Source organism: Neopelma chrysocephalum, unplaced genomic scaffold, assembly GCF_003984885.1.
Source record: "Neopelma chrysocephalum unplaced genomic scaffold, ASM398488v2 Primary Assembly neopelma1_329, whole genome shotgun sequence".
Classification (NCBI taxonomy): domain Eukaryota; kingdom Metazoa; phylum Chordata; class Aves; order Passeriformes; family Pipridae; genus Neopelma; species Neopelma chrysocephalum.
This window is the reverse complement of record NW_020897992.1, coordinates 738378-761144: the sequence shown is the minus strand read 5'-3', so window position 1 is coordinate 761144 and position 22767 is coordinate 738378. Positions and strand designations below refer to the sequence as shown.

General features: G+C 47.3%; 1 protein-coding gene across 1 annotated transcript in view; it reads right to left on the bottom strand.

Moving 5' to 3' along the window:
- Positions 1–567: 567 nt before the first annotated feature.
- Positions 568–22767, bottom strand: part of TOGARAM1 (TOG array regulator of axonemal microtubules 1) — a 32795-nt gene continuing 10595 nt past the window's right edge. The window contains exons 2-21 of the mRNA XM_027705400.1: positions 22474–22713; positions 21855–21989; positions 20888–21184; positions 19184–19410; positions 17945–18162; positions 15928–16028; positions 14660–14743; positions 14234–14388; positions 13283–13457; positions 13021–13155; positions 11473–11608; positions 10506–10611; positions 9877–10112; positions 7726–7884; positions 6490–6616; positions 6228–6346; positions 5382–5571; positions 4044–4263; positions 3438–3524; positions 568–1370 (exon numbers count right to left, since the gene is read on the bottom strand). Coding sequence (XP_027561201.1) covers positions 1117–1370; positions 3438–3524; positions 4044–4263; positions 5382–5571; positions 6228–6346; positions 6490–6616; positions 7726–7884; positions 9877–10112; positions 10506–10611; positions 11473–11608; positions 13021–13155; positions 13283–13457; positions 14234–14388; positions 14660–14743; positions 15928–16028; positions 17945–18162; positions 19184–19410; positions 20888–21184; positions 21855–21989; positions 22474–22713 — 3401 coding nt within the window. The 3' untranslated portion in view covers positions 568–1116. The remainder of the gene's footprint in view (positions 1371–3437; positions 3525–4043; positions 4264–5381; positions 5572–6227; positions 6347–6489; positions 6617–7725; positions 7885–9876; positions 10113–10505; positions 10612–11472; positions 11609–13020; positions 13156–13282; positions 13458–14233; positions 14389–14659; positions 14744–15927; positions 16029–17944; positions 18163–19183; positions 19411–20887; positions 21185–21854; positions 21990–22473; positions 22714–22767) is intronic.

Here is a 22767-nt window from a genome sequence, read left to right as displayed (position 1 = left end):
GAAACACACCATAGAGTCAGAGAATGCTCAAGGATGCAAGAGACCTTTAGGATCATTCAGTTTAACCCTCCCCTCAGTACCAAGACCGTAATCCTGAAACCAGCGCCCGGCGCCACATCCCAGCCGCAAACACCTCCGGAGCGGGGACTCCACCACCTCTCTGGGCAGCCCCTTCCAGTGCCTGACCACACTTTCAGTGAAGACGGTTTTTTTGATGTCTAATCTGAATCTCCCCTGTCTCAAAAAAGGCTATTCCTCTGCTCCTCTCGCTGCAGGCACGGCAGAAGAGCCTGACTCCACCTCACTACAATTGTCCTCTCAGGGGGTTGCAGAGCCAGAAGGTCCCCCCTGAGCCTCCTTTTCTCCAGGCTGAGCCCCCCCAGCTCCCTCAGCTGCTCCAGCCCCTTCCCAGCTCCGTTCCCTTCCCTGCACATGCTCCAGGCCCTCAATGTCCTTCCTGAATTGAGGGGCCCAGAACTGGACACAGGACTTGAGGTGTCACCAGCACCCCCAATCCCAGTTCTGCCAGCAGCCACTCCACCCCATTCCTTCACAGAAGTACATCCCTTTACAGAAATAAATCCCTTTATTTATTTATCCCGTCGGGTCCCATGTCCAACACGTACAGAGCTCGTGGCTGGGGAAGGAGAAGAGACCACCAGAGCAGTGCCTCCTGCCCAGCCAACACTGCACAACTGCCTGAGGGGGTACAAAAATACGTGTTCTTCACAAACAGCACACAGAACGCTGTGGTTCTGCATCCCTGTGCCCAGGGCTCTCCTCCACTCATCCGTGCAAAGCGTGGTGCTGATGTGACCGTGTGTGGTTATCCACCAGCAATCCCGGGGCCGGGGCTGGATCCTCCGAAGGGAAGCACAGACGGGCTGGAGCGACTCCTCCATGGCCATGCCGGTGGCAGGGAGGGGAGCCGGCCCCACGCTGCCCAGTTCAGCCAGGCTGCCCCAGCACAGCCCAGTTCAGCCCCACAGGCTCTCCCAGCAGCTCCCTCCAGCCCTGTGGCCCAGCGACACAGGGATGTTCCCGCCTCGTCCCGCAGCCCCGTCCGCGTGCCCAGGTCAGGCGGCCGGTGGAGTTTCACCCTCAGCGCCGGTGATTTTATGTTCCTGTCTCCAAAAGCTCTTCCAAACCCTTCCTGATGTGGGCTGGCTGGGCTGCAGCGTGGGCCAGCAGGCTGGGCCCCATCTGTGCAAACAGAGCTTTGGCCAGTGTGGCCGTGGCTGCCCGGAGGCTCCCGCAGGCGCCGGGCACGGAGCCGCTGTTGGATGTGTTCCCCAGGAGGTGCCAGAGCACAGCCAGGACCTTCTGCTCCACAGCGAAGGGCTTCCGTGGGTACAGCTCCGGCACCAGGTCTGCAACACAGCAGGGAGGCTTTCAGAACTTAAACAATCACTTAAAATACGATGTAGATGATCCCTTGCTGCTCTACACAAAAGCTTGGTGTTGCAACATCATTAATGTTCCCATAAAAAACTCCCAGATTTCTGTACTGCCACCCCTTTTATCCTCTTCCAGAAGTTCACACCCTAGCACTAGTGCTGCTGACAATCACCATTTTCCATTAAACTAAAACAAGTAAAAGAAATAAAGGTTTTTTCCAAGTTTTTTTCTTAGTTAGGATTCTCAAAAGGGCCTTAATTTCTCACAGAGGAACACCTGGTATTTCCAATTTCCCCTCTATCTCAGAAATAAGCAGAAGGTATTGGAGTTAAAGGAAAAAAGTAGCTTTGTACTGTAAATACAGAATTATAGAATGACAAAATATCCTGAGCTGGAAGGGACCCACCGGGACCATTGAGTCCAAATCCTGCCCTGTACAGGATATATATAAAAATATTATATATATAACATATATTATTACATATATATATAAAACCTATATATATATAGGTTATATATATATATATAAATTATATATATATATACACATTATATGTATACACACACGTTATATATATATATAGGTTTTACATATATATATATATATAGGTGTTATATACATATATATAAATAAAAAAGGAAGCATTTTGTTCATTTGCACAATTACATCCCAGAATTATTTAGGTTGGAAAAGACCTGGAAGATCCTCAAGAATGAATTCAGTGTTTCATTTGCAAATCTTTCTCTTTCTCCCAGAACAGACTCTGCTGACATTATACTAATAACTCCAAAAAATCCCAGTAAGAGAAGAAGTGTTTAAAGGCTGGTGACAAACACCCTCAGAAAGCACAAATGTAGGGATATTTCAAGCACAGAGTGTCCAGTGTGTTCTTTAGTTCCATTTCACACAGAACTCCTCTGAAAGGAAGCCAAGTAACATGTTTGGGTCAAGAGTATTTCCCATAAGGACATTCCTTGTCTTCTTAAAATGCGAAAATTTAGCATTTTTCAAGAAATTCCTGGCTGGGAGGGTGGAGAGGCCCTGGAATAGAATTCCCAGAGAAGCTGTGGCTGCCCCTGGATCCCTGGAAGTGTCCAAGGCCAGGTTTGAGCAACCTGGGCTGGTGGAAGGTGTCCCTGCCCATGGCAGGGGTGGCACTGGATGGGCTTTAAGGTCCCTTCCAACCCAAACCATTGTGGGATTCCTGCAAAGAGCATGAAAGAATTATCACTGCAGAGGGAGTGCAATTCCCTATTAAAATTATAATATGCTTAAGCAATTTATACATCTTAATCCTTAAGATACTTAAATACATAAGGTATTTAAATGTAAATTAAACCCTTAAGGTATTGACACATATTTATACATTCCAGGTATTTATAAATATTCCATCTGAAGCAATAAAAACAACAACAATAATAACAATAATTTTTTAGTTGAATTATTATAATTTAAATTAATAACGAATAATTGTTATTGTATTATTTTTACATGCGTAATGAAAATATAATATCCATATATAAAGTATATGATGAAGATATTATGTATCTTTATGTAATATATAAAATATAAAATATATTAAGTGTCTATCATATATATGTCATATCATATATTATATGAAAATATAATATATAATATATAATATATAATATAATGTATACTATATAATATATATTATATAACATATAATATATATTATATATAACATATATAATATATAACATATATTATATATAGTATATATATTATATATTGTGTATAATAAATTATAAACAATAAATATATGACAAAGCACATGTTTAAATTATAATAAACAAACAAATAAAAAAATAAATTATTATTATTTTTATTATTACCATCCTTTCTTTTGTCAGCAATACCTTCAATTTACATTAAAGGGGTGAAGTCTGACAACTGCTGCATCTTATGCCCACAATCTACTGTGACAGAGGGGAAGATATAAACCAGCACCCTCCCACAATTAATTCCCCTAATTAAGATGGTAGCAGACAAACATGCAAAGCAAACAGCCCTTTACCAGCCAGCTTTTCTGTCAGGTCTTGCTTGGCTTTCCCATTCAGGAACTGGGCCTTTGTGCAGAAGGGCTGGAGGAGCAGAGAGGTGTCTGAAGGCAAAGAGCAAAACAGGGTTACAATCCCTCAATGGAAAATCCAACACAGCGTGGGAAAATGGAAATAAGAATCTTACTGATGCCAACTTCAAAAATCACAGGGATAGATTTAAAGGCGTAAAAACATAAAAACATATTCTTAATAGAATCATTGGAAGGGGCCTCAAAGCCCACCCAGTGCCACCCCCTGCCACGGGCAGGGACAACTTCCACTGGCCCAGGTTGCTCCAACCTGGCCTTGGACACTTCCAGGGATCCAGGGGCAGCCACAGCTTCTCTGGGCAACCTGTGCACCTTCACCACAAAAAAACAGCAGCTCTGGAAAAACAACCAAACCACCTCCTGACAAAATACAGGATGACTTGTGTGGCTTAAAAGGTATGAGAATAAACCCAATGATTTGTTACAGAGAATAACAATCCTGTGAAACTCTTGGAAAGAGTAACACCTTCAAATGAGAGTTAATTAAAACACTTGAAACTGTTTGAAATTAAGAGAGAGTAAATCACTCACCTAAGTGCTGACACAGAGCCTGGATAACATTTGTGGCAGCTGCGTAAATCCCTGGATTTTTGGAGTTGAGGTTGTTGTCTACTATGGCAGGAATTAACATGTTGATCACAGGTGACAAACTGTCCTTGAGCAGTGGAATCATCTTGTGCATCGTCTCCAGAGCCACCTGGTTCACTTTGCTGTTGGAGTCGTGCAGGCGAGACTTGAAAGCATCAAAGATCTGGAAAAGCATCCAGAAAGCACTCTGGGAATTAGGAACTAATGTCTGAGATGGACAGCGCATTTCCCGAGTTATTGTTACACTTCAATTGTCCATCTTGGCAAAACGTGGCTCTGACATCTCCAGGGGCTGGAACTGGATGGGCTGTAAGGTCCCTTCCAACCCAAACCATTCTGGGATTCTGGGACGTGCAAATACCCAAGATCGTCTTTTGAGCAAATAAAGCAGCATTTGATATATTAATACTTTAATTACTCAACCATCTCTCACCTCATCTGATCTGAATCCCTCCTGTGCAATGGACTGCAGGTAAACCAGCCACCTGTAACTCCCTAGGACTAAAATTTCCTGCAAGCCAGGATTTTTGGGAAGACATGGCTCTGTTTAGCACAGACAGTTCTTGAAAGGTTTCAAACCATTCACAGTTCAGATACTGGGATGTTCCACAGCAGAATTCCATCATTCCACACAAAGACATGGCACTGTTGGAGGATAAGCTTGGGTTTCCTTTCCTTGTATCTGTCTTTAATTTACAGCTGCTGGACCTCTTCTTTCTCCCGCAATAAAAGGTCTCCTTTCCTATCAGACAGGATTCTCACCTGAGCTTCTCCCACACAAACAAACCCACAACTCCACTTCAGAGATAGTTTTTCAGATCTTGATCAATCCTTGCTGCTCTTTTTACAACCTATTCCAATGTTTTGATATTTACCCCGAAGTGGCGTGAAAACAGCAGACAGGATTGCAGAAACCATGGAATCACAGGATGGTTTGGGTTGGGAGGGACCTGAAAGCCCACCCAGTGCCACCCCCTGCCATGGGCAGGGACACCTTCCACTGTCCCAGGTTGCTCCAACCTGGCCTTGGACACTTCCAGGGATCCAGGGGCAGCCACAGCTTCTCTGGGCAGTAGTTCAAAAGTGCTTCCTCTGAGTGAAAACTTCCAACTTTTTCCTCCTATTACTTCCCTTATCCCTTTGTAGCTCCCCCAGAGCCCCCCTGCTCCTCAAAGCTCTCTGTTAATCATTCCAGTTCAAAGAGGGAGCCAAGATTTTTATCTGAAATCTTCGTGACCCAACTTTAAAGACCTTTGAAATCCAACCTTTCCCTACAGTTACCTTCACGAGGTTTGCAACCACCAGGCCTGGACTGTTCTCTGTATCCAGCAGCAGCTGCCTGATGCCAGTTATCCTCTCTCTGAAGTCTTTGGCATTCAACAAACCCACAATATCTTTAACATACTCTTCACTTTCCAGGGCACTACGAGGAGCTGCTTTCCTTGGGACCTCACGGGCCTCTGTGGTGTCCCTGTGGGGAAGGAACACATTACCCAGTGAGCACAGCAGCAAGTTGGAACAGGAGGCTCATCCCAGACATTCTCTTCCCATCTCAGTGCAAATATCAGAAGGGAACAGAAAATCTTTCACTTTAAACACAGTGATTTAAAAATAAACCAGCCAATAGTAATTGTTGTTCCTGAAGTCCCATATCCGTTCTGCTCCAAATGCAGCTGGTTTTGTCACCAGTAAGAGCTGGGAACTTCCCTCCCATCAATGGGTCAAAAGCCCCCAAAACTTACTCTTCATTGTCAAAGTACTTTGAAAACTGATCCCAGTGTCCAAGGCCAGGTTGGACAGGGCTTGGAGCAACATGGAAGGTGTCCCTGCCCGTGGTAGAGGGTGGGACTGGCTGGGCTTTAAGCTCCCTTCTGACCCAAACCATTCCCTGTTCCTTGGTTCCATACTGTGAATTCCAAGAGGTTTGTGTGCTGTGTGTATTTCACAGGTGGTCAAGAGACAAATTAACTTCAAAATTACCAGTCACTGTATTTAAGTCTTCAACTGGGACAGGTCAGAGTTTTCCTTTTCCCACAGGAATGTTTAATTTTCCCAGCCCTGTGTGGATGTTTCCATACTCTCTTCCTGGTCAAGTTCCTCCCAGGATAACCCACTGGAGGTCGTTACCTGTCCGGGACACTGAGAGCATCTCTGGAAGTGGGGGATGACCTCAAATGTCCAACACTGCCAGTCTGGGAACGTCTTCCTTTGGCTGAAGGTGTGTCCAGTGGCATCTCCCCCAGGCCCTGCACAGAGGTACAACATTAATTCAGGGAACCATAGGATCACAGGGAATTCTCGTGGCTGCAGTGCTGGAGACTGTCTACAGCTAAAGCCTCCAGAACACCTTCACCTGTCCCAGCTGCTAAACAAGAGCTTTCCCACACACCTTCTCACGTAGGCTGGCAACAGAGTCCTTAATGTAAGGCAAGTCCTTGGCTGGGATGTACTTCTCCAGGGCCTTCTCAAACTCAGGGTGAGCCATCATGCTGAAGAGCATCCTCCGACCATAGTACCTGCAGGGAGCAGACCAGGACACCCATGTCCACAAACAGGGACTGGCTCTGGAACTTGGGCATTATGCTGTTCCTAAATATAAAAGGGTGGGAAGATTGGATCCGGGGAAGGGAACGGAGCTGGGAAGGGGCTGGAGCAGCAGGAGCAGCTGAGGGAGCTGGGGGGGCTCAGCCTGGAGAAAAGGAGGCTCAGGGGGGACCTTCTGGCTCTGCAACCCCCTGGAAGGAGGTTGGAGCTGGGGGGGGTCGGGCTCTGCTCCCAGGGAACAAGGGACAGGAGGAGAGGGAACGGCCTCCAGCTGTGCCAGGGGAGGCTCAGGTGGGACAGGAGGAGGAATTTGTCCCTGGAAAGGGTGGTGAGGCCTTGGCAGGGGCTGCCCAGGGAGGTTTGGAGTGCCCATCCCTGAAGGTGTCCCAGGAAGGCCTGGCCGTGGCACTCAGTGCTCTGGGCTGGGGGACAAGGGGGGCATCGGGCACAGGGGGGATCCATGGGCTGGGAGGGCTTTTCCAACCTTAACAATTCCATGATTCCAGTATTGCTGTTGATATGTGTAACCAGACCCTTTTCATGCTCCCACAAAGACACTGTGCTCAAGGATCACTGTTTAACCAACAACTGAGCAAATTAATGAGAAGAGCCTTCCCCTGCAGCTGCCTTTAAATGGGATGGTCCAGCCTTGTCCATCACAGCCTGGATCAGATCCAGGTGTAGATCTCAGTGCCATGACTCCCTCTGTGGCCTGTATCTCCCCTGTGCCCATCAGAGCATGTCCTGTGAGCCCCTCTTCTTCCTGCAGCCAGGGTGTGTCCAGCAGCACCAGGTACACAGGAAATTCCCGCCACATCCACTATCCTAACAGTGGATGGGATATTGCTGGCAGTGCTGGGATAATGGCTGGACTCAAAGCTTTGGATTGGAAGAGACCTTAAAGCCCATCCAGTTCCACCAAGGAAGGGACACCTTCCACTAGACCACATTGCTCAAAGCCCCATCCATTCATGATCTTAAGGATCTTTTCCACCCTTAAGGACCCCGTGACTCTCATGGCACAGGGAGCCATTCCCAGCCTCCAGCCCCCCGGAATGAGCTCACCCCGTGGCTCACTCACCGTGTTTGCTGGGAGCTGTCCTGTGCAAACCTGGCGCTGGCCGGGAGCAGCCGCTCGGCCGCGGGTTTGGGGCCGCCCAGGACGCGCTCGGGGCCCAGGCGCTCCACCAGCTCCGCCAGGTGCTGGGCTGTGCATCTCCTCACCGCAGAGTGCAGGTGGCTGAGGGGACAGCAGGGACAGCTCAGGGACAGCTCGGGGCAGGGGCTGCACACAGCACTCCCTGCCCACTGCGCCGGGAATCCGGGAATCACTCCGGGAATCACACCCTGGGAGGGACCTCAGAGCCCCTCTTGTGCCACCCCAGGCCAGGGGCAGGGACACCTGGGGCAGGGATGTGGGCAGGGGAGTTTTAGAATTTAATTGCTAGTTTTCCTTAAACAACTGCACAGTATTTTAGACTAAGTGTTCTTTCCATCAGCTCCAAGGAAAACAAGTCCCTGTGCTCAGAGACACATCCTGTGGACTTCGTATCACTGTAAAACTGAATAAAGCATTGGCTGTTCTAGTTCTGGTTCTACTGACTTCTAAAGATCCTGCACAAGTCTAATGGCCCCTGTTTTGCCAAAAATAAACAGCTGTGCTGATGAAAACCAGAAAAAATGCCAGAATCAGCTTTCAAACTCATGCAGCAAATGAGCCTTTTATGTAAATCCTGCTGTCCCTGCTGATCCCACTTGTGCTCAAGAACACAAGTCTGCAAACTCAAACCTCTCCAGTTTTATATTTGGATTGAAAATCCTCCTTTGAGGGCAGTTTCTAACTCCTGCTGCATGTTCTGAGGGGAGAACAAGAGCTGTGAGGCTGAGACCTCACTACTCCACGTAACAAACAAGCCCCTGCTCCCCAGGAATGGCCCTGTCCATGGAAACCAGCTGGAAAGCTTTTTGTGTGCACAGAAAACCTTAAACACAGTTCATACAGGTAAGAAATAGGATGTAAATTCCTGGAGTAAAATCCCTTTCAGCTCTAGCCCTGGAATTACGCTCCTGGATCAAGCACCTGCTCAGAGGTGAGTTCCCAGCAGTGCTGGGAATTATTATTCATAGAATAATTAAAAATTATTATAAAAATTACAGAATCCCAGACTGGTTTGGGTTGGAAAGGACCTTAAAGCCCATCCAGTGCTTTTCCCATGGGCAGGGACACCTTCCACTATCCCAGGTTGCTCCAAACCCATCCAGCCTGGCCTTGGACACTTCCAGGGATGGGACACCCACCCCAAGGCTGAGTTTTGCCTTTCAGTTTAAAGCCCAGGTAACTGCAGTGGGGCTGTCAGGAGACTGATTCCATACATTCCACAACAACCAGCTTCCCAGGAAACAGAAGAGGAAAGAAAACATTTTGAATCAGGACTAAGTGTGAGGATTTGGAGCTGTGCAGGAAGGCCAAGGACTGATTCAGAATGGAGCACCTGAAATGTGCCATGAGGAGAAATGCAGCCTGTGACATGTCACCAAGTGCTGACAGAGAAGAGAGGAAGCACCAGAGCTTGATTTAAGTATTGATGGACAGTGAATGAGGAAGGAAAAGGAAAACAGACTGAAGAGGGCCAGGGGAAGAAGGGAATTAACTCCTGCTACAGCCTGAGGGGAGCTCAGGCCAGAACCAGAGCAGGCAGCCAGAAAGGGAGGCTCATGTGTGAGGGACTCCAGAAAATAACAGCCACCAGCCCTGGAGAGGAGATTGAAATGCAGACACAAAGGTGTGAACCAGCTCGGCCCAGAGAGGAACAGGAAACCAAGCAAGGTACTTGCAGCTAGAGATTTGTAAGTTATAAATCAGCTTTCTCAATAAAGAGGGGGGCTGAAATCTGGGCAAAACAGCATTTGATTGCAGAGCAAATGAGAAAGAAGAGTGTTAGGTGAGCTTTACTAGGCAAAGCAGTACAGCAGCTTCCTAAAAACACTGTAGTGACAGCAAATAAAGTTATTGAAGTGGTGTAAAATGGCCAGAAAATACATAAAGCTCCAAATAAAGCACAGAAAGGAACAGGGGGGCTTTTATCCCAACAAACATTGCCCTGGGTAGAGATTTAGCAAAGCTGGCTTTTCCAATTTCTGTCTATTGTACTTTTGATTTTCTTTCAAAAAGCCCATAATAAATTGACTCTATTCACAAGTTATTTCTTCACAAAATCTGTATAGGAATTACCTTTGCCCTCCATTTATAAGAGAACAAAGTGCACGTGCTGGAGTCACATTATTAACCATGGCCTTCAGTGCCTTGTCTACCTCTTCCCTTATAAAAGTGTTGGATTCCCCAGCTTTGTGCAAAAGGACTTTTACTGCATTATCTAGTTCTTGGTCCATGCTCTTTTTCAGGTGGGTGAACAAATCCCCTAAACACACCACAGCAGCTCGAGAAACACCTGAGCGTAAATTCTTGACCTGCACACAGGAAAGACCCAAAAAACAGTGAATAATGGTGATAAAACAGACTTCAAAATAAACAAAGCTTCATGTTTGCCTTTGTCATTTTTTTAAGAAACATAAAATAGACTTCAAAATAAACAAAGCTTCATGTTTCCCTCTGTCATTTTTTAAGAAACGTTAAAAGCAACGGAGAAATACATTTTTAACTCGATTCACGATGGGTGAGAATTAAAATAGATACCCATAAAAATGTTATAAAGTTACAATCTGCATGTTTTCAGTCTCTTTTGAGACTGTGCAGCAGAGGAAAACTCACCACAGCTGAACATAACAATTCACTTCAGAGAGCTATAAAATACATGTATACACACATATAGCCAGTGGAATGTTCTGATAGGAAAATTTAACCTCTTGAGCCACAGCCAAACTTGTTTCGTGGAGCTTTGCAGTCAGAACAGGGGCATGGTAGGCAGACAAGCACCTGACAAAGTTCAGACCCTCAATTTTCTTCTCCCTGGGTGCAAAAAAATAATATTTCAAGTCCAAACCACCTGCAAATTTTCAAGACAATATTAAAATTCTAAGAAATCAAACAGCAAATAAATTGGGATTGTAAAATGAAGCAATGACAGTGATGGAGTTATGGAATGGTTTGGCTTGGAAGGGACCTTAAAGATCATATTTCAAACCCCTGCCATGGGCAGGGACACCTTCCACCAGCCCATGTTGCTCCAACCTGGCCTTGGACACTTCCAGGGATCCAGGGGCAGCCACAGCTTCTCTGGGAATTCTATTCCAGGGCCTCCCCACCCTCCCAGGGAAGAAATAAAGCAGGAAATCCTTTTCCAAGTGAGCCTTTCCTTTAATGTGGGACTATTTCAGCCCAGCAGGCTCTCAGCTGTGTCCCACAGTTCTGTTCCCAGCTTGCACCAGGGGCAATGAAAGGATCTCTTTCCTCCCCCAAACTGAAGGCAGCAGCACTGGAACCACATTCCAGAGTGAGAAAGCACCCGGAAGGTGCTTCTGCTCCACAGGCAGCACCAGGAAGGTGTTGGTGGGGCCTCTCCAGAACAGTCCTTTAACTCAGTGTGCAAGTTTGGAGCTGGCTTCCCACCAAGTCTCCGAAACTTGACAACAGGGTCTGCTTCCCAGAGAGGGAAGAAAAAAAAGCAAGCAGCCAAAGCTATGGCAAAAATATATATTTTACATCCCTGCAAGTCTCTGAAAGCTCAGTTTAACCTCAGGCTGGGCTGCAAACCCCCCTTCTCCCCCGTGCCCCTGCCAGCCCTCCTCACTGTCTGTGATATTTGTGACATTCCCCCTGCCTGGCTGGGTTTGGAAGCAGTTCCCCCCCCCGAGGTCGGTGTGCACCCACCAGTCGTCGTCAGCCAGCAGTGCCAGGGCCTCTGCCAGGGCCGTGTCGGGCCTGGGGAAGGGCTGCAGCTCCGAGGGGTCCAGCACCTCGGGGCTGTGTGTCACCTGCTCCTTGGGCCGGCCCCGCGCCGCCTCATCTGTGGGCACAACATCCACAGGCAGTGACAGCACCCCCGGGACCTCAGGCAGCCAAAAAACAGGAGATACAAGAAGCTGGAGGTGGAGAGGGCTCCTACAGGGAGCAGGTTTGTCCCGGTTAGGACAGCTGGGACCAGTTCATCACTGGGTGGGTGTAACCCAAAGCTGTGTATTCCAGAGCCTTCCATGCCATTGCCCAGAAACTGGTATCAATAGAGCATTTACACCCTCTGCCCAGAGCAGCCTGACTCCTCAGGCCATGAACTGGGTGTCAAGAGGCTGCAAGACAGGAGGATGCTCCTGTCCTCACACCCAGTGTGGAACTCCCCACCCTGAGGGAGGTACTGGGCATTCCTGCCTGAAGTGGAGGATATATAATCCTGGAGTCTTGGGACTTTTTTAACCACTCGTGGGATCCAGAGGAAGACTGAGACCACCACTCTTGCCCAGACTGAGACCACCATTTTCCAACCAGACTGCAATCCCCACTCTTGCCCAGACTGCACCAGCACTCTCACCAACAGGTTTTTCCCCTCTCCTTTTCCTTTGGACTCAGGGGGCCCAATGAACACCACTCTGTTCCTGCCCCAGGGTGCTGGGTTATACATTTGGGTTTTGTGGGTTAAAACCAACTGTTTGTCTGTATAATCGTATTTATTGTATTATTTTATTAAATTGTTGTTCTGACTTATAATCTCTCTTTTGAGTTGGGTTCATTTCCCCTGCTGGTTAACTTTTAAACCAGCACAAGGTTTTCCAAGAGACGTGGAATCATGGGATGGTTTGGGTGGGAAAGGACTTAAAGCCCACCCAGTGCCACCCCTGGCACACATTCCACCAGCCCAGGTTGCTCCAGCCTGGCCTTGGACACTTCCAGGGATGGGATATCCTCAATGATTTGGTTTCATTCATATAAATGAATTTTTTTTTGCACGCAACCACCGCTATAAAGAGTCACAAACGCAAATGCAGTGGGTTGTTTAATGTAAAAAATGATGCACAGTGTGCTAAAACACAACCTGTAAGAGCCTCTTGAGAAATTCTGGAGACCTTGGACCACCATCAGTAGGAGCTTCTATTCTCTAAGTCTTTCTACTGCATATTTTAAAGGCAACTCAGTGCCCAAATGGACCAAGAAATGATTTTTCTGGGGACAGAAGGGACTCCATTTGTCATTAATATATTACATTATTCAAGTTGCTGAACAAATAAAAACCCTGTGACGTTTAAAACACCTTCCTAACAAATTATAGGTGAAAAATGATTAATTGCATCCCCAATGATGAATTAAATCCCCTCCATCACCACAGTATTGACGCTCCAGAGCACCTCAGGACTGTCCCTTGCACAAATAAATTGCATTTTGGTGCTCTCCCACTCCACATACCCAAATTTTCCTGTCCCAGCTTACCAGAATCCAGCAAGGGTGAACACTTTGACCTCTTCAAACTGGATGTTCTTCTCAGAGAAGGATTCAAGGCCACATTTTCTAAGGACAAAGATCCGTTTCTTGGCGATGTTAAAATATCCCCACAGAGATTAAACCCTAGAAACGTCCAGATCACAACAACAACAAATCAGAACACAGTTAAAAACTAGTATTTCCACTCCTAATGCCCCTTCCAGCAGCATTGAACAGTGGATATTCATTTAAGACAAACCCTCATCCTCACTTTCTGCTGTCAGTCTCTCTGGTTCACTCATACTCAGTCTAAGCCCTTCCCAAGGGATCTCTTCCTTCCCTTCCAGGTCTTTGCCTTCCTGATGCTCTTTATGATTGAGTTCTTTTTCTTCTTTTCTCTTCCTCCTCAGCTTATCCTGGGCAGATTTTGACATGGTCACTTTTATCTGCAAAAAATTCATGCACAAGTTACCCAATAACTCACCCCCCCAGTTCCTGATGTTGGCAAGGTCAGCATGGAAAATCTGCATTTTCACCCCTGGGATCTGACCCTACTCCCTCTCTTGTGTTTATGACACTTTTTGCTCCTTAGGAATCTCAGCAACTTTTAATACATTCCTCCCTTTACTCCTTTCAATTTGATCCCCCCCAAGGATTCACATCTTCAGTGGAAATGGGAAAATTCAGACACTTCTTATCATTAACTTCAAGTTTTAGTCATGTTAAAATGTTATTTTAAAGGCTTGCAGAATGACTTCTGAGTTTCATTTCACACTTCACTCAGATAAATATTGCTCCATTCACAGATGTAAATAGTATTTAACAAACAGCAGGTTATGGGCAGACATTCAGATGGTTTGTAAAATATCTTAAGAATGGAGTTTAATACACCCCTGGAGAAAACAAGACGTGATCCAACCCAGCCCATCCCTCCTTCCACACCTCCATGTGCTGTGGGAGTCACAGAGAATGTTCTCCAGCTCCATTCCCTCCTGCAGCCCTTGTCCAGAGACTCTTTCTGAGTGGGAAGCTTCTGACGGGGCAATTTGCCATTGTAAAATATCCAGATGGAACCAAAAGGAAAATCAGGGAGCAGCAGCTGGATGGTCTGGGCTGTTTAATCCAACTCTTGTTCCCCTGACACAGAGACTGTGGCTGTGTCCAGCTGGACTCACACCTCATAAAGCAGGATGGGATGGGATCAGAGCCCTGCAGTTCTCACCTCTCTGTCAGCATGGAAATGGGAAGCACTGTTCTGCTGGAAGCTTCTCCCAGGGATCCCTGGGCATGGCTCAGTCTCCTCCCTGACCCCCTGGTCATCTCCATTGGCCACACATGGCATGGACTGGCTGTGAGCAGGGGGGCTCCCAAAAACACCTGCAAGGCAGAGCAGGGCATCACACATGGTTTGGCTTGGAAGGAACCTCAAATCTCATCCAGTTCCACTCCTCTGTCATGAATGGAATTGTCTATCCAGGAACTGCAACCCTTTCAAGCACAATTCTTCATATTCCCATTAAACTGGGAGTTGTTCACCATCTAAAACCTTGCATGCAGTTTGTTTTTCCTCTCCCACTCTATAAAGGCACGTTTTCCCTCAGTTCAAAAGCTCAGTGAGATACAGGAGGTAATTTTGGGCCTGTAATACCTTTACCAACAACCACCACGGTGTCTCCAGACAGGAAACCCAGATCATCCATCGCTGCAAAACCAGACACGGGCTCTGCAAGGCCTGGAGGGAGAAATATCACCCAGTGTAAGTCATGGGTGTGCTCTGGGATGTGTTTCATGATATTTTGGAAGAATATAAGATCTTAATTGATCGCTCTCCTGAACCAGTGTATTGTCAAATTACTGAAGCCAACAGGATTTATTAAATATTCCTTCTGAAGGATTTTCATATCACACTGACATGAGCCCTCTGGAGCCAGGCTGGGAGAGCTGGGGGGGTTCACCTGGAGAAGAGACGGATCCAGGGAGACCTGAGAGCCCCTTGCAGGGCCTGAAGGGGCTCCAGGAGAGCTGGAGAGGGACTGGGGACAAGGGATGGAGGGACAGGACACAGGGAATGGCTTCCCACTGCCAGAGGGCAGGGTTAGATGGGATATTGGGAAGGAATTTTTGGCTGGGAGGGTGGGGAGGCCCTGGAATAGAATTCCCAGAGAAGCTGTGGCTGCCCCTGGATCCCTGGAAGTGTCCAAGGCCAGGTTGGAGCAACCTGGACCAGTGGAAGGTGTCCCTGCCCATGGCAGGGGGTGGCACTGGGTGGGCTTTAAGGTCCCTCCAACCCAAACCATCCTGGGATTCCATGACCTTATCAGGCTCTCAGCTCTTCACTCCCAGCCTGATTAACGGGCTCAATAAGCAAAATAAATGTGCTGCTCATTATTTTACACTGAAGGTCAACTCCTCACAAAGGTCTTTTCATCCAAGGAATGCAAAACCATTACCCACAGCCTGGACTGCCACGGACAGGCAGGATTTGCTCCCTCATTATGCTGTTCCTTGGGAAACCCATGGCCTAACCCATCCTGTGCACACAGCTCCCCCAGCTCCTTTCCTCCAGCCAGCTGAATCCAAGCTGATTAAACACAAATAATCACAAGTTTCTGCCCATTACAGGAATCTGCAGAATTCACTGTAAGGGTAAAACTCAACAGCACCACTGAACCTCAATTTCCCCCCAGGAATTGAACTGCTTGCAAGCCTGGAGCTCCTTCTCACCTGAGCACCACTAAAAACCCAGCTGGACCCCAAAGCACCCAGAAATGACCTTTTTTTGAGTGCTGAAGGGATGTGAGCTCACGGAACATGTGAGAACAGCCACTTCCAGTGGCAATTCTGTGCCCTCAGTGACCAAGGTGAGCACTGCCAGGAACACACCTGTGCTGCAGGGATGCTCTGCCAGGAACTCACCTGTGCTGCAGGGAAGCTCTGCCACGCCTGGGTCTCTGCTCCTCCCTGGAGATCCTTTGGCAGGATGGGATTTGCTGCCAAGCAGTGGAAAGGTGTCTGACCTGTTCAAATAAACACAGTTTATAGGTACAATTCTAACCAGAACCCAGCTAAGAACACTTTATAGCAACAACAACAGATTTCAGTTTCTCCCTGGACAAATATTTCCAGGATTTCCACAAATGTCAACACTGAGTTGGAGAGGAAAATGAATCCAGGAGGAATTATCTGATGAGCAGGTCCATTATGAAGAACATCATAAAGACAACCCTCATGAGGAAACCTTACACCAGGAATAAATTTGGGATACATCCAAAAAGGAAGGAATTGCTTGGCCTGGGGACTGATGATGCTGGTTCCAGCCTGGCACAGGAGAGTGACCAAATCCATCTGTCACTCCCAGGCATGAGCTGTTCCTGTTTACCAGGAAAATGCTGTTATCTACAAGAACAACTAATATTTCTTTTTTATAAATGATTCTCTGAATATTAAAGATGATTCAGCCCAGAGCTCTGTGCCCAGCTGGGTGAGGGCACAGGGAAACAGGAGCTGCTCCATGTCTCACTAGGGCTAAAATACACACAAATAAACACTCTTTTAAGATCCAAAGGAAGGTCCACGCTCCAAGAACATCACTAATACCAGTATCCAGCTCCCATGGCAGTTTATCAGTAGATAAACCAAATCATTCCAAAAGCAAACACACCCAAACCCCACATTCTTGCTGCCCAACCACAGATATTTTGTGAACAGACAAGGCCAATTTATTCCAGTGCTCACAAACCACTGCCTGAGCTAAACCCTCTGGCATTTTTATGAACATTCCAAGGCTTTCAGTGCCATCTGGGATGGATTCTGTCACTTCTCCAAAGTCAGCCCCACTGCCTCTCCTCCTTGCTGGGTCAGACTCCCTGGCTCTGTGGATCCTGTCAAACATTAAGCTCAGCCCAATGGCCGTGGCATGTTGGACAGGGCATGGCCTGGCCTGGCACAGCAGGGCACACAGGAGTTCAGAGCCCTGGCTTTTTAGGCATTCCAGCACTTTATTGTGGTACTTTAAATGCTATTTATAAAACTGTGACTCAGCAGTGATGTATATAGGGAATATAAACTGGTTCTGAGCTGCACAACTGTGAAAACCTTCTGTTTGTGAGTCATTCCAGTCTCAAAAACCTTTCCTTTTTTATTCCCTCTCCTTCTTTCTGTTCTATTAATACAGTTGTATGTCAGCCATATGGAAGGGAGGGTTGGAAATGGGTGATTTTAAGGTCCCATCCAACCCAAACCATTCCAGGATTCTATGGTTCTACATAAAGGTGTATTTAGTACACACAAAAATAAAAGGTATCTTCAGATCAGAGCTACAAACAGCTTTATCATTGGCCCTGAGATTGGCAAATTCCTGAAAAACTTCTTTATTTCATTAAAAAATAGTTTATAGTGCTCATAACCAACTGGGTTATTGCCCTTCACAGGGTGTCATCGGACAACTCCTATTTAGAAGAGCTCTGTGAAGGCATTTTAAATTAACAATTATCTGTCAGCAATAAAATGGAAACAGTTTTCGTTCACAATAAGAAACATCCACATTGTCTTGCCCTTCTCACAGAACCCAACCCATTCCTTCTCAATTTCCAAGCCATAATAAGCCAACCTTATCCTTGCTCTTAACTCATTCTCCCCCTCCCTCCCCTGCCCAGCCACGGGTCATGTCCCTCCTGTAAAGTCTTCATCAAATATTTACTTCTCCTGGCAGTGCCTCCCTGCCCTGGGCTACTATGGGAACTCCTTCACCTTAAAAGCCAGAAAAAACCTGGAATAACGTAATCATGCCACTCTTGCATGATATTTTAGATATTAAAATTATTCACAAAGAAAAAAAAATCAACCTGTTAAGCAAAACAATTTTACATAAGAGAAATATAATTTGATGTTATCATTTAAGCAAGAGCAGCAGGGAACACAGAGGGGCACTCACATCACTCTCCTCCTGCGGGGCAGGGTGGGCACTGGGGAGGGCAGGGATTCCTGGCTGTAAATGCCACTCTCACTGGGGGAGGAGCCCTGGGAGGGGGGTTCCAAGGACACATCCAGTTTGACTGCAGGGTCAGGGCTCTCCAGGTCTGCGATGCTGCTGCTCAGCTTGGCCCTCTTCTTGGCCGCGCTGTTCCGCAGGGAGCGCAGGGAGTTCTGCATCTGGCCAGGAGGGAAAAGGGACAGGGGGCAGTCAGTGCACAGGGAAAAACTGTGTGAAGCTAAATAAAGTACACTTCTGAGCGTTCAGCCCAGTTCTCAAGGCCCTGCTGGGCAATGTGACCGCCACTCACTCGGGTGATGCACATTAAAACAATCCCTTCCGCTGTTTTACTTCACAGGAGGAATTATCCCACAAGCAAATGCAGCTTCCCAAGGATGCTGGATCCCAGCCCCACTTCCCAAAGCACCAGGACAGACTGTTGTAAAAGTACAGCAACTGCTCTCTGTTTTCTGACAGACTGAAGGAGGGGTGTGAGGGCTCACAGCACACGCAGAGGGGCCCCAGGGTTTCCCCAGCAAATCTGCACAACACAGTCCCAGAACCATGGGATGGTTTGGGCTGGAAGGACCTCAAAGCCCTTCCAGTTCCAGGGACAGGGACACCTTCCACCAGCCCAGGTTGCTCCAACCTGGCCTTGGACACTTCCAGGGATCCAGGGGCAGCCACAGCTTCTCTGGGCAACCTGGGCCAGGGCCTCCCCACCCTCCCAGGGAGGAATTTTTTCCATATATCCCATCTAAACCTATTCTCTCACATGCACAGGTAAATGCTGCAATCAGTGCCCAGCAAGCACAATATCCTACTCAAATAAGCAGGGAAACCTACAATTACTAGAGTTTGATGCTACTGCACGTTCTCCCTCTTTTTGCTCAATACATTTCACATAAAAAAATTCCTTCTCTGCCTGTTTCCTACCTCAACTTCCCTTCAGTGGGGACCAGAGGGCGGAAGGTACGGACAGAAAGACAAAGCCAAGGAGTCACAGAACCCCAGGATGGTTTGGGTGGGAAGGGACCTCCAAACCCATCCAGTGCCATGGGCAGGGACACCTTCCACTAGCCCAGGTTGCTCCAAGCCCCGTCCAATCCGGCCTTGGACACTTCCAGGGATGGGGTGTTCAAACACTTCCAGGGATGGGGCGGCGCTGTTAAAAGCGTGTTTTACCACATTTAAACCCACCTCTTCCTGGTCCACCTCCTCGGCATCCACGTGCAGCTGTGCCAGCCCTGCTGCCAGCTCCCTGCCCAGCTGCCCCAGCCAGGAATCCTCGTTGTCCCTGTCCCTGTCCCTGCCCAGGCGTGGGATGGGGGGCACAGGCCGGGCCCCGGGCAGGCCCCGCCGGGGCAGGGGGGGTCTCACCACCGTGGGCTTCAGCTGCAGGGAGGGTTTCTCCAGCACCTTCTCCCCTGGGGAACACACACAGCGAGGTGTCAGGGCTCTGGAGGGGAGGCACGAACAGCCCCAGGACAAACTGCCCACCCCGGTTCAGTGTCACACCCCAGAACTGCTGCTGCCACGAGAGGAGTGTTCAAAACACACTCGTGCAGCCCCAGTTACCAATTTATTCCACTTCTACTGTCTCCTTCCTTTAAGAAAACAAAAATTAGAGTTTCATGCCTGTGGATACCGACACAGAATCACAGAATCACAGAACAGCCCGAGTTGGAAGGGAACCACAGGGATCATCCAAGCCCAACTCCTGGCCCCACAGGAAAAAACAGAACAGTATTTGTCATAATAAGCTCTTATAAGTCCCTTTAAAACGTAATTACCTTTCTTAATGAACAAAAAAAGACTCATGCCCTAACAAACTCCCCTGTAATTCTGTAACAGTGAAATTACTCCAAAACACACCAAAAAAAAATTGAAATGCATGTGGGAAACACAGAGAAAATCAGTAAGTGACAACCACATCTACATAATAAAGGCACATTCCAGGGACAGGTGACTCCCAAAGCATTCAGTTAGAAATTTGCTAAAAATGCACAAAATACGGGTCTCAAAGAAGATGAAATTTCAAACAGATTTCTTTCGTTTGATGTGGAAGCTGTTACTTTGTTTATAGGAGCCTCCTGAGTGATTAGGAATCAATTTAAACTAAACAAAGAGTAGAGACCTAAAACAAGATTGCCTTTAGTAAGTGTTTGAAAGAAATCAGCTAAATTGCTTAAGCAATTGTAATTAAATAATGTTAAAACTATTCAAGCTTATTATTAAGGTTCACCACTGAGTACAGGAGGACTTCAGACAGGAAATCAGAGCACAGACAGCAGTTTGTGGCACGTCAGTGTGACCTGGGATGAAATCAGCACCAATCCTGCTCATGAGAGATGTAGCTGTTTGTAACCAGGTTTTACCAAGCTGTTCTGAGTGGGGGCAATCTGATGTGTCCACTCCCAAATGCAATTCCTGCTCGTGGAAGCTGTCCCTGCCCAAGGCAGGGGCTGGAACCAGCTGAGCTTTAAGGTCCCCTCCAACCCAAACCCCTCTGTGATTCCATGATTCAAATAAAAGACAAAGTGCAGGAGCAACAGTTTCCTTGCACATGTATTAATTAGAGCATTAACAATACAGGTATTTCTTATTGGCTTTCTCTGAAGTGCTCTATTTTGGGGGTTGGTTTCCTTTTCCTCTGAGGACAGGCCTTTCCCTGGGACACCACTGCGGAGAAAAGCAGAGCTGAGGGACACGGTGCTTTATGGCAAAGGCTTCACTTTTCAGGAGAAGCCTGCAGGGCTGTGAGCAGGGCAGCTGGAAATCCCTCCCATTCCTGGCACTGCCCAGCTCCCTCTCACCTGCCACTGTGGGTTTTCTGCCCACTGCTTGAAACCCCTCAAAATCCAACCCCCAAATCCCTTTTTGTTACGCTGAGAACGTTCCTACCTGTGCTGTCTCCTGACTTTGGGCTGAGCAGCTGCTTCTGGGAGCCAGGCTTGGGCAGCCCCTCGAAGCTTTTGCGAGGCCAGGAGTTGGAGAGGTTCATGGGATCGTCCTGGGCCCTCCTGGGAGATGCAGCTGGAGAGGAGAGGTGCTTGGGGCTGCTCCTGGGGGAGGACAGGGGGTAGGAGGGCAGGATGAAGGTGCCCTGGCTGGCACTGAGGCCTTGGAAGGACATGGTGGGTTCTGCCTGAGTGCAAAACCCTCTCTGGGTCTTGCTGGGAAAATTCAGGCTGGAAGAAACTGGGCAAAGGAAAACAGAAGAGTATTTGTGATAATAAGCTCTTATAATAATAATAATAATTTACAATCAAATAATGCACCACAAAAATAATTCTCAGTGAAATATCACACCGTAACAATTTACAAGGAAACAAGACACCATAAAAATTTGCAATTAAATAATATACCACAATAATTTATAATAAAAGAATACATCATAGAAATAATTTAAAATTAAATAATACTAAAATTAAATAATAATAATTTGCAATGCAGTAATACACCATCTAGACTGTCAAAGCCTGAAGGTTTTACCCAAGCAGGCAGATCAGGTACCTTCATTTTGCACTTTGCATTGCCCCTCCAAATGTGAGTTTAAGCCTGAAACTATTTCTCAGGCTTGTTTTGGAGAACTATATTTAAAATAAAAGGATGACACGAGTAGGTCAAGCACAGTTCTGATTCTCTTACAGAAGAGGTGGTGCTGTAACACCCTGATAGAGTCAAATATCAAAGGTGGGAGCTGTAAATTAACCATTAATGAAAATACACAGGAGGAGGTACAAATATGTCTGACCAGGGACTGGAAATCCTTTCAGAAATGGTTTTTATTTCTTAAGGCAGCAAAGAAATACAGAGGTAATTCCAGAGTGCCATGCACTGAGTTAGGACACTGTCACAACCCACATACCTTTGTCCTGCTGACAGTTGTTCAGTCCCAAAAACTGTAACTCCGAGTCCACGCTGCCACTCTTCCCACGTGCCTGTGGGTATCCAAGTGTCCCACACTTCCCTGAAATTTGGGGCTGGTGAGAGCCCATAGCACCTTCCGAGAGCAAACACAAATTCCTGGCTCAGAAACACGTGGTGTCCAGCAAAGAATGCACAACAGCATTTCCTGGTGAATTAGGACTCTGTGTAGCTCCGAGTGTAAAATCCAAATACACTGAGAGTATTTAGCTCCAGAGTCTCCAAGCAACCCCTTAATACAGCTCAGAGGGAAAAAGGGAAAGGACTGGCTGTTCCTCCAGGGCCCTGCTCCAACCGGGAATTGTAGGGGGGCAAAAGAAACCCCGGAACAATCCCCTCTTTGAGCGTGTGACAATAAAGGGAAGCAAACACCTAAAAACCCCAAAACACAGCGAGGGAGCTGACTTGGCAAAGCCTCAGGGCCGCTCACAAAGGGCCACGGGGAGAGAACAAATCAGGTCTGGTCTTGCCCAGGCTCTTGAGGAGCCTTTTGGCTCCTGAAGCACCAAAATGTGTCTGTTCTGTGAGGGCAGCTGGAACCCTCCCCTGCTCACACTCACCTGCACTAATGGAAGAATTCCCAGAGGTCACTTCCACCCCGCTCTGGAATAAAGTCCTGGAAGCTCTTTTTCTGCTAAAAAATAACTCCTGGCTGGCTGGGACTCCTTGGGAGGGCTGGAGCTTTGGGGAGGGAAGGAAATCACTGGATGCAGAGAGCTGTGGGCAAGAGGAAAACAAGCTGAGTGTGAAAGGAAAGCACATTTCCCTGCCCCGGGCAAACAGCAGGGGCACAAACAGCACTGAGAAATGCAAAACACCTTGGGAAAGGTTGTCTTCTCCCAGATAGTCAAATA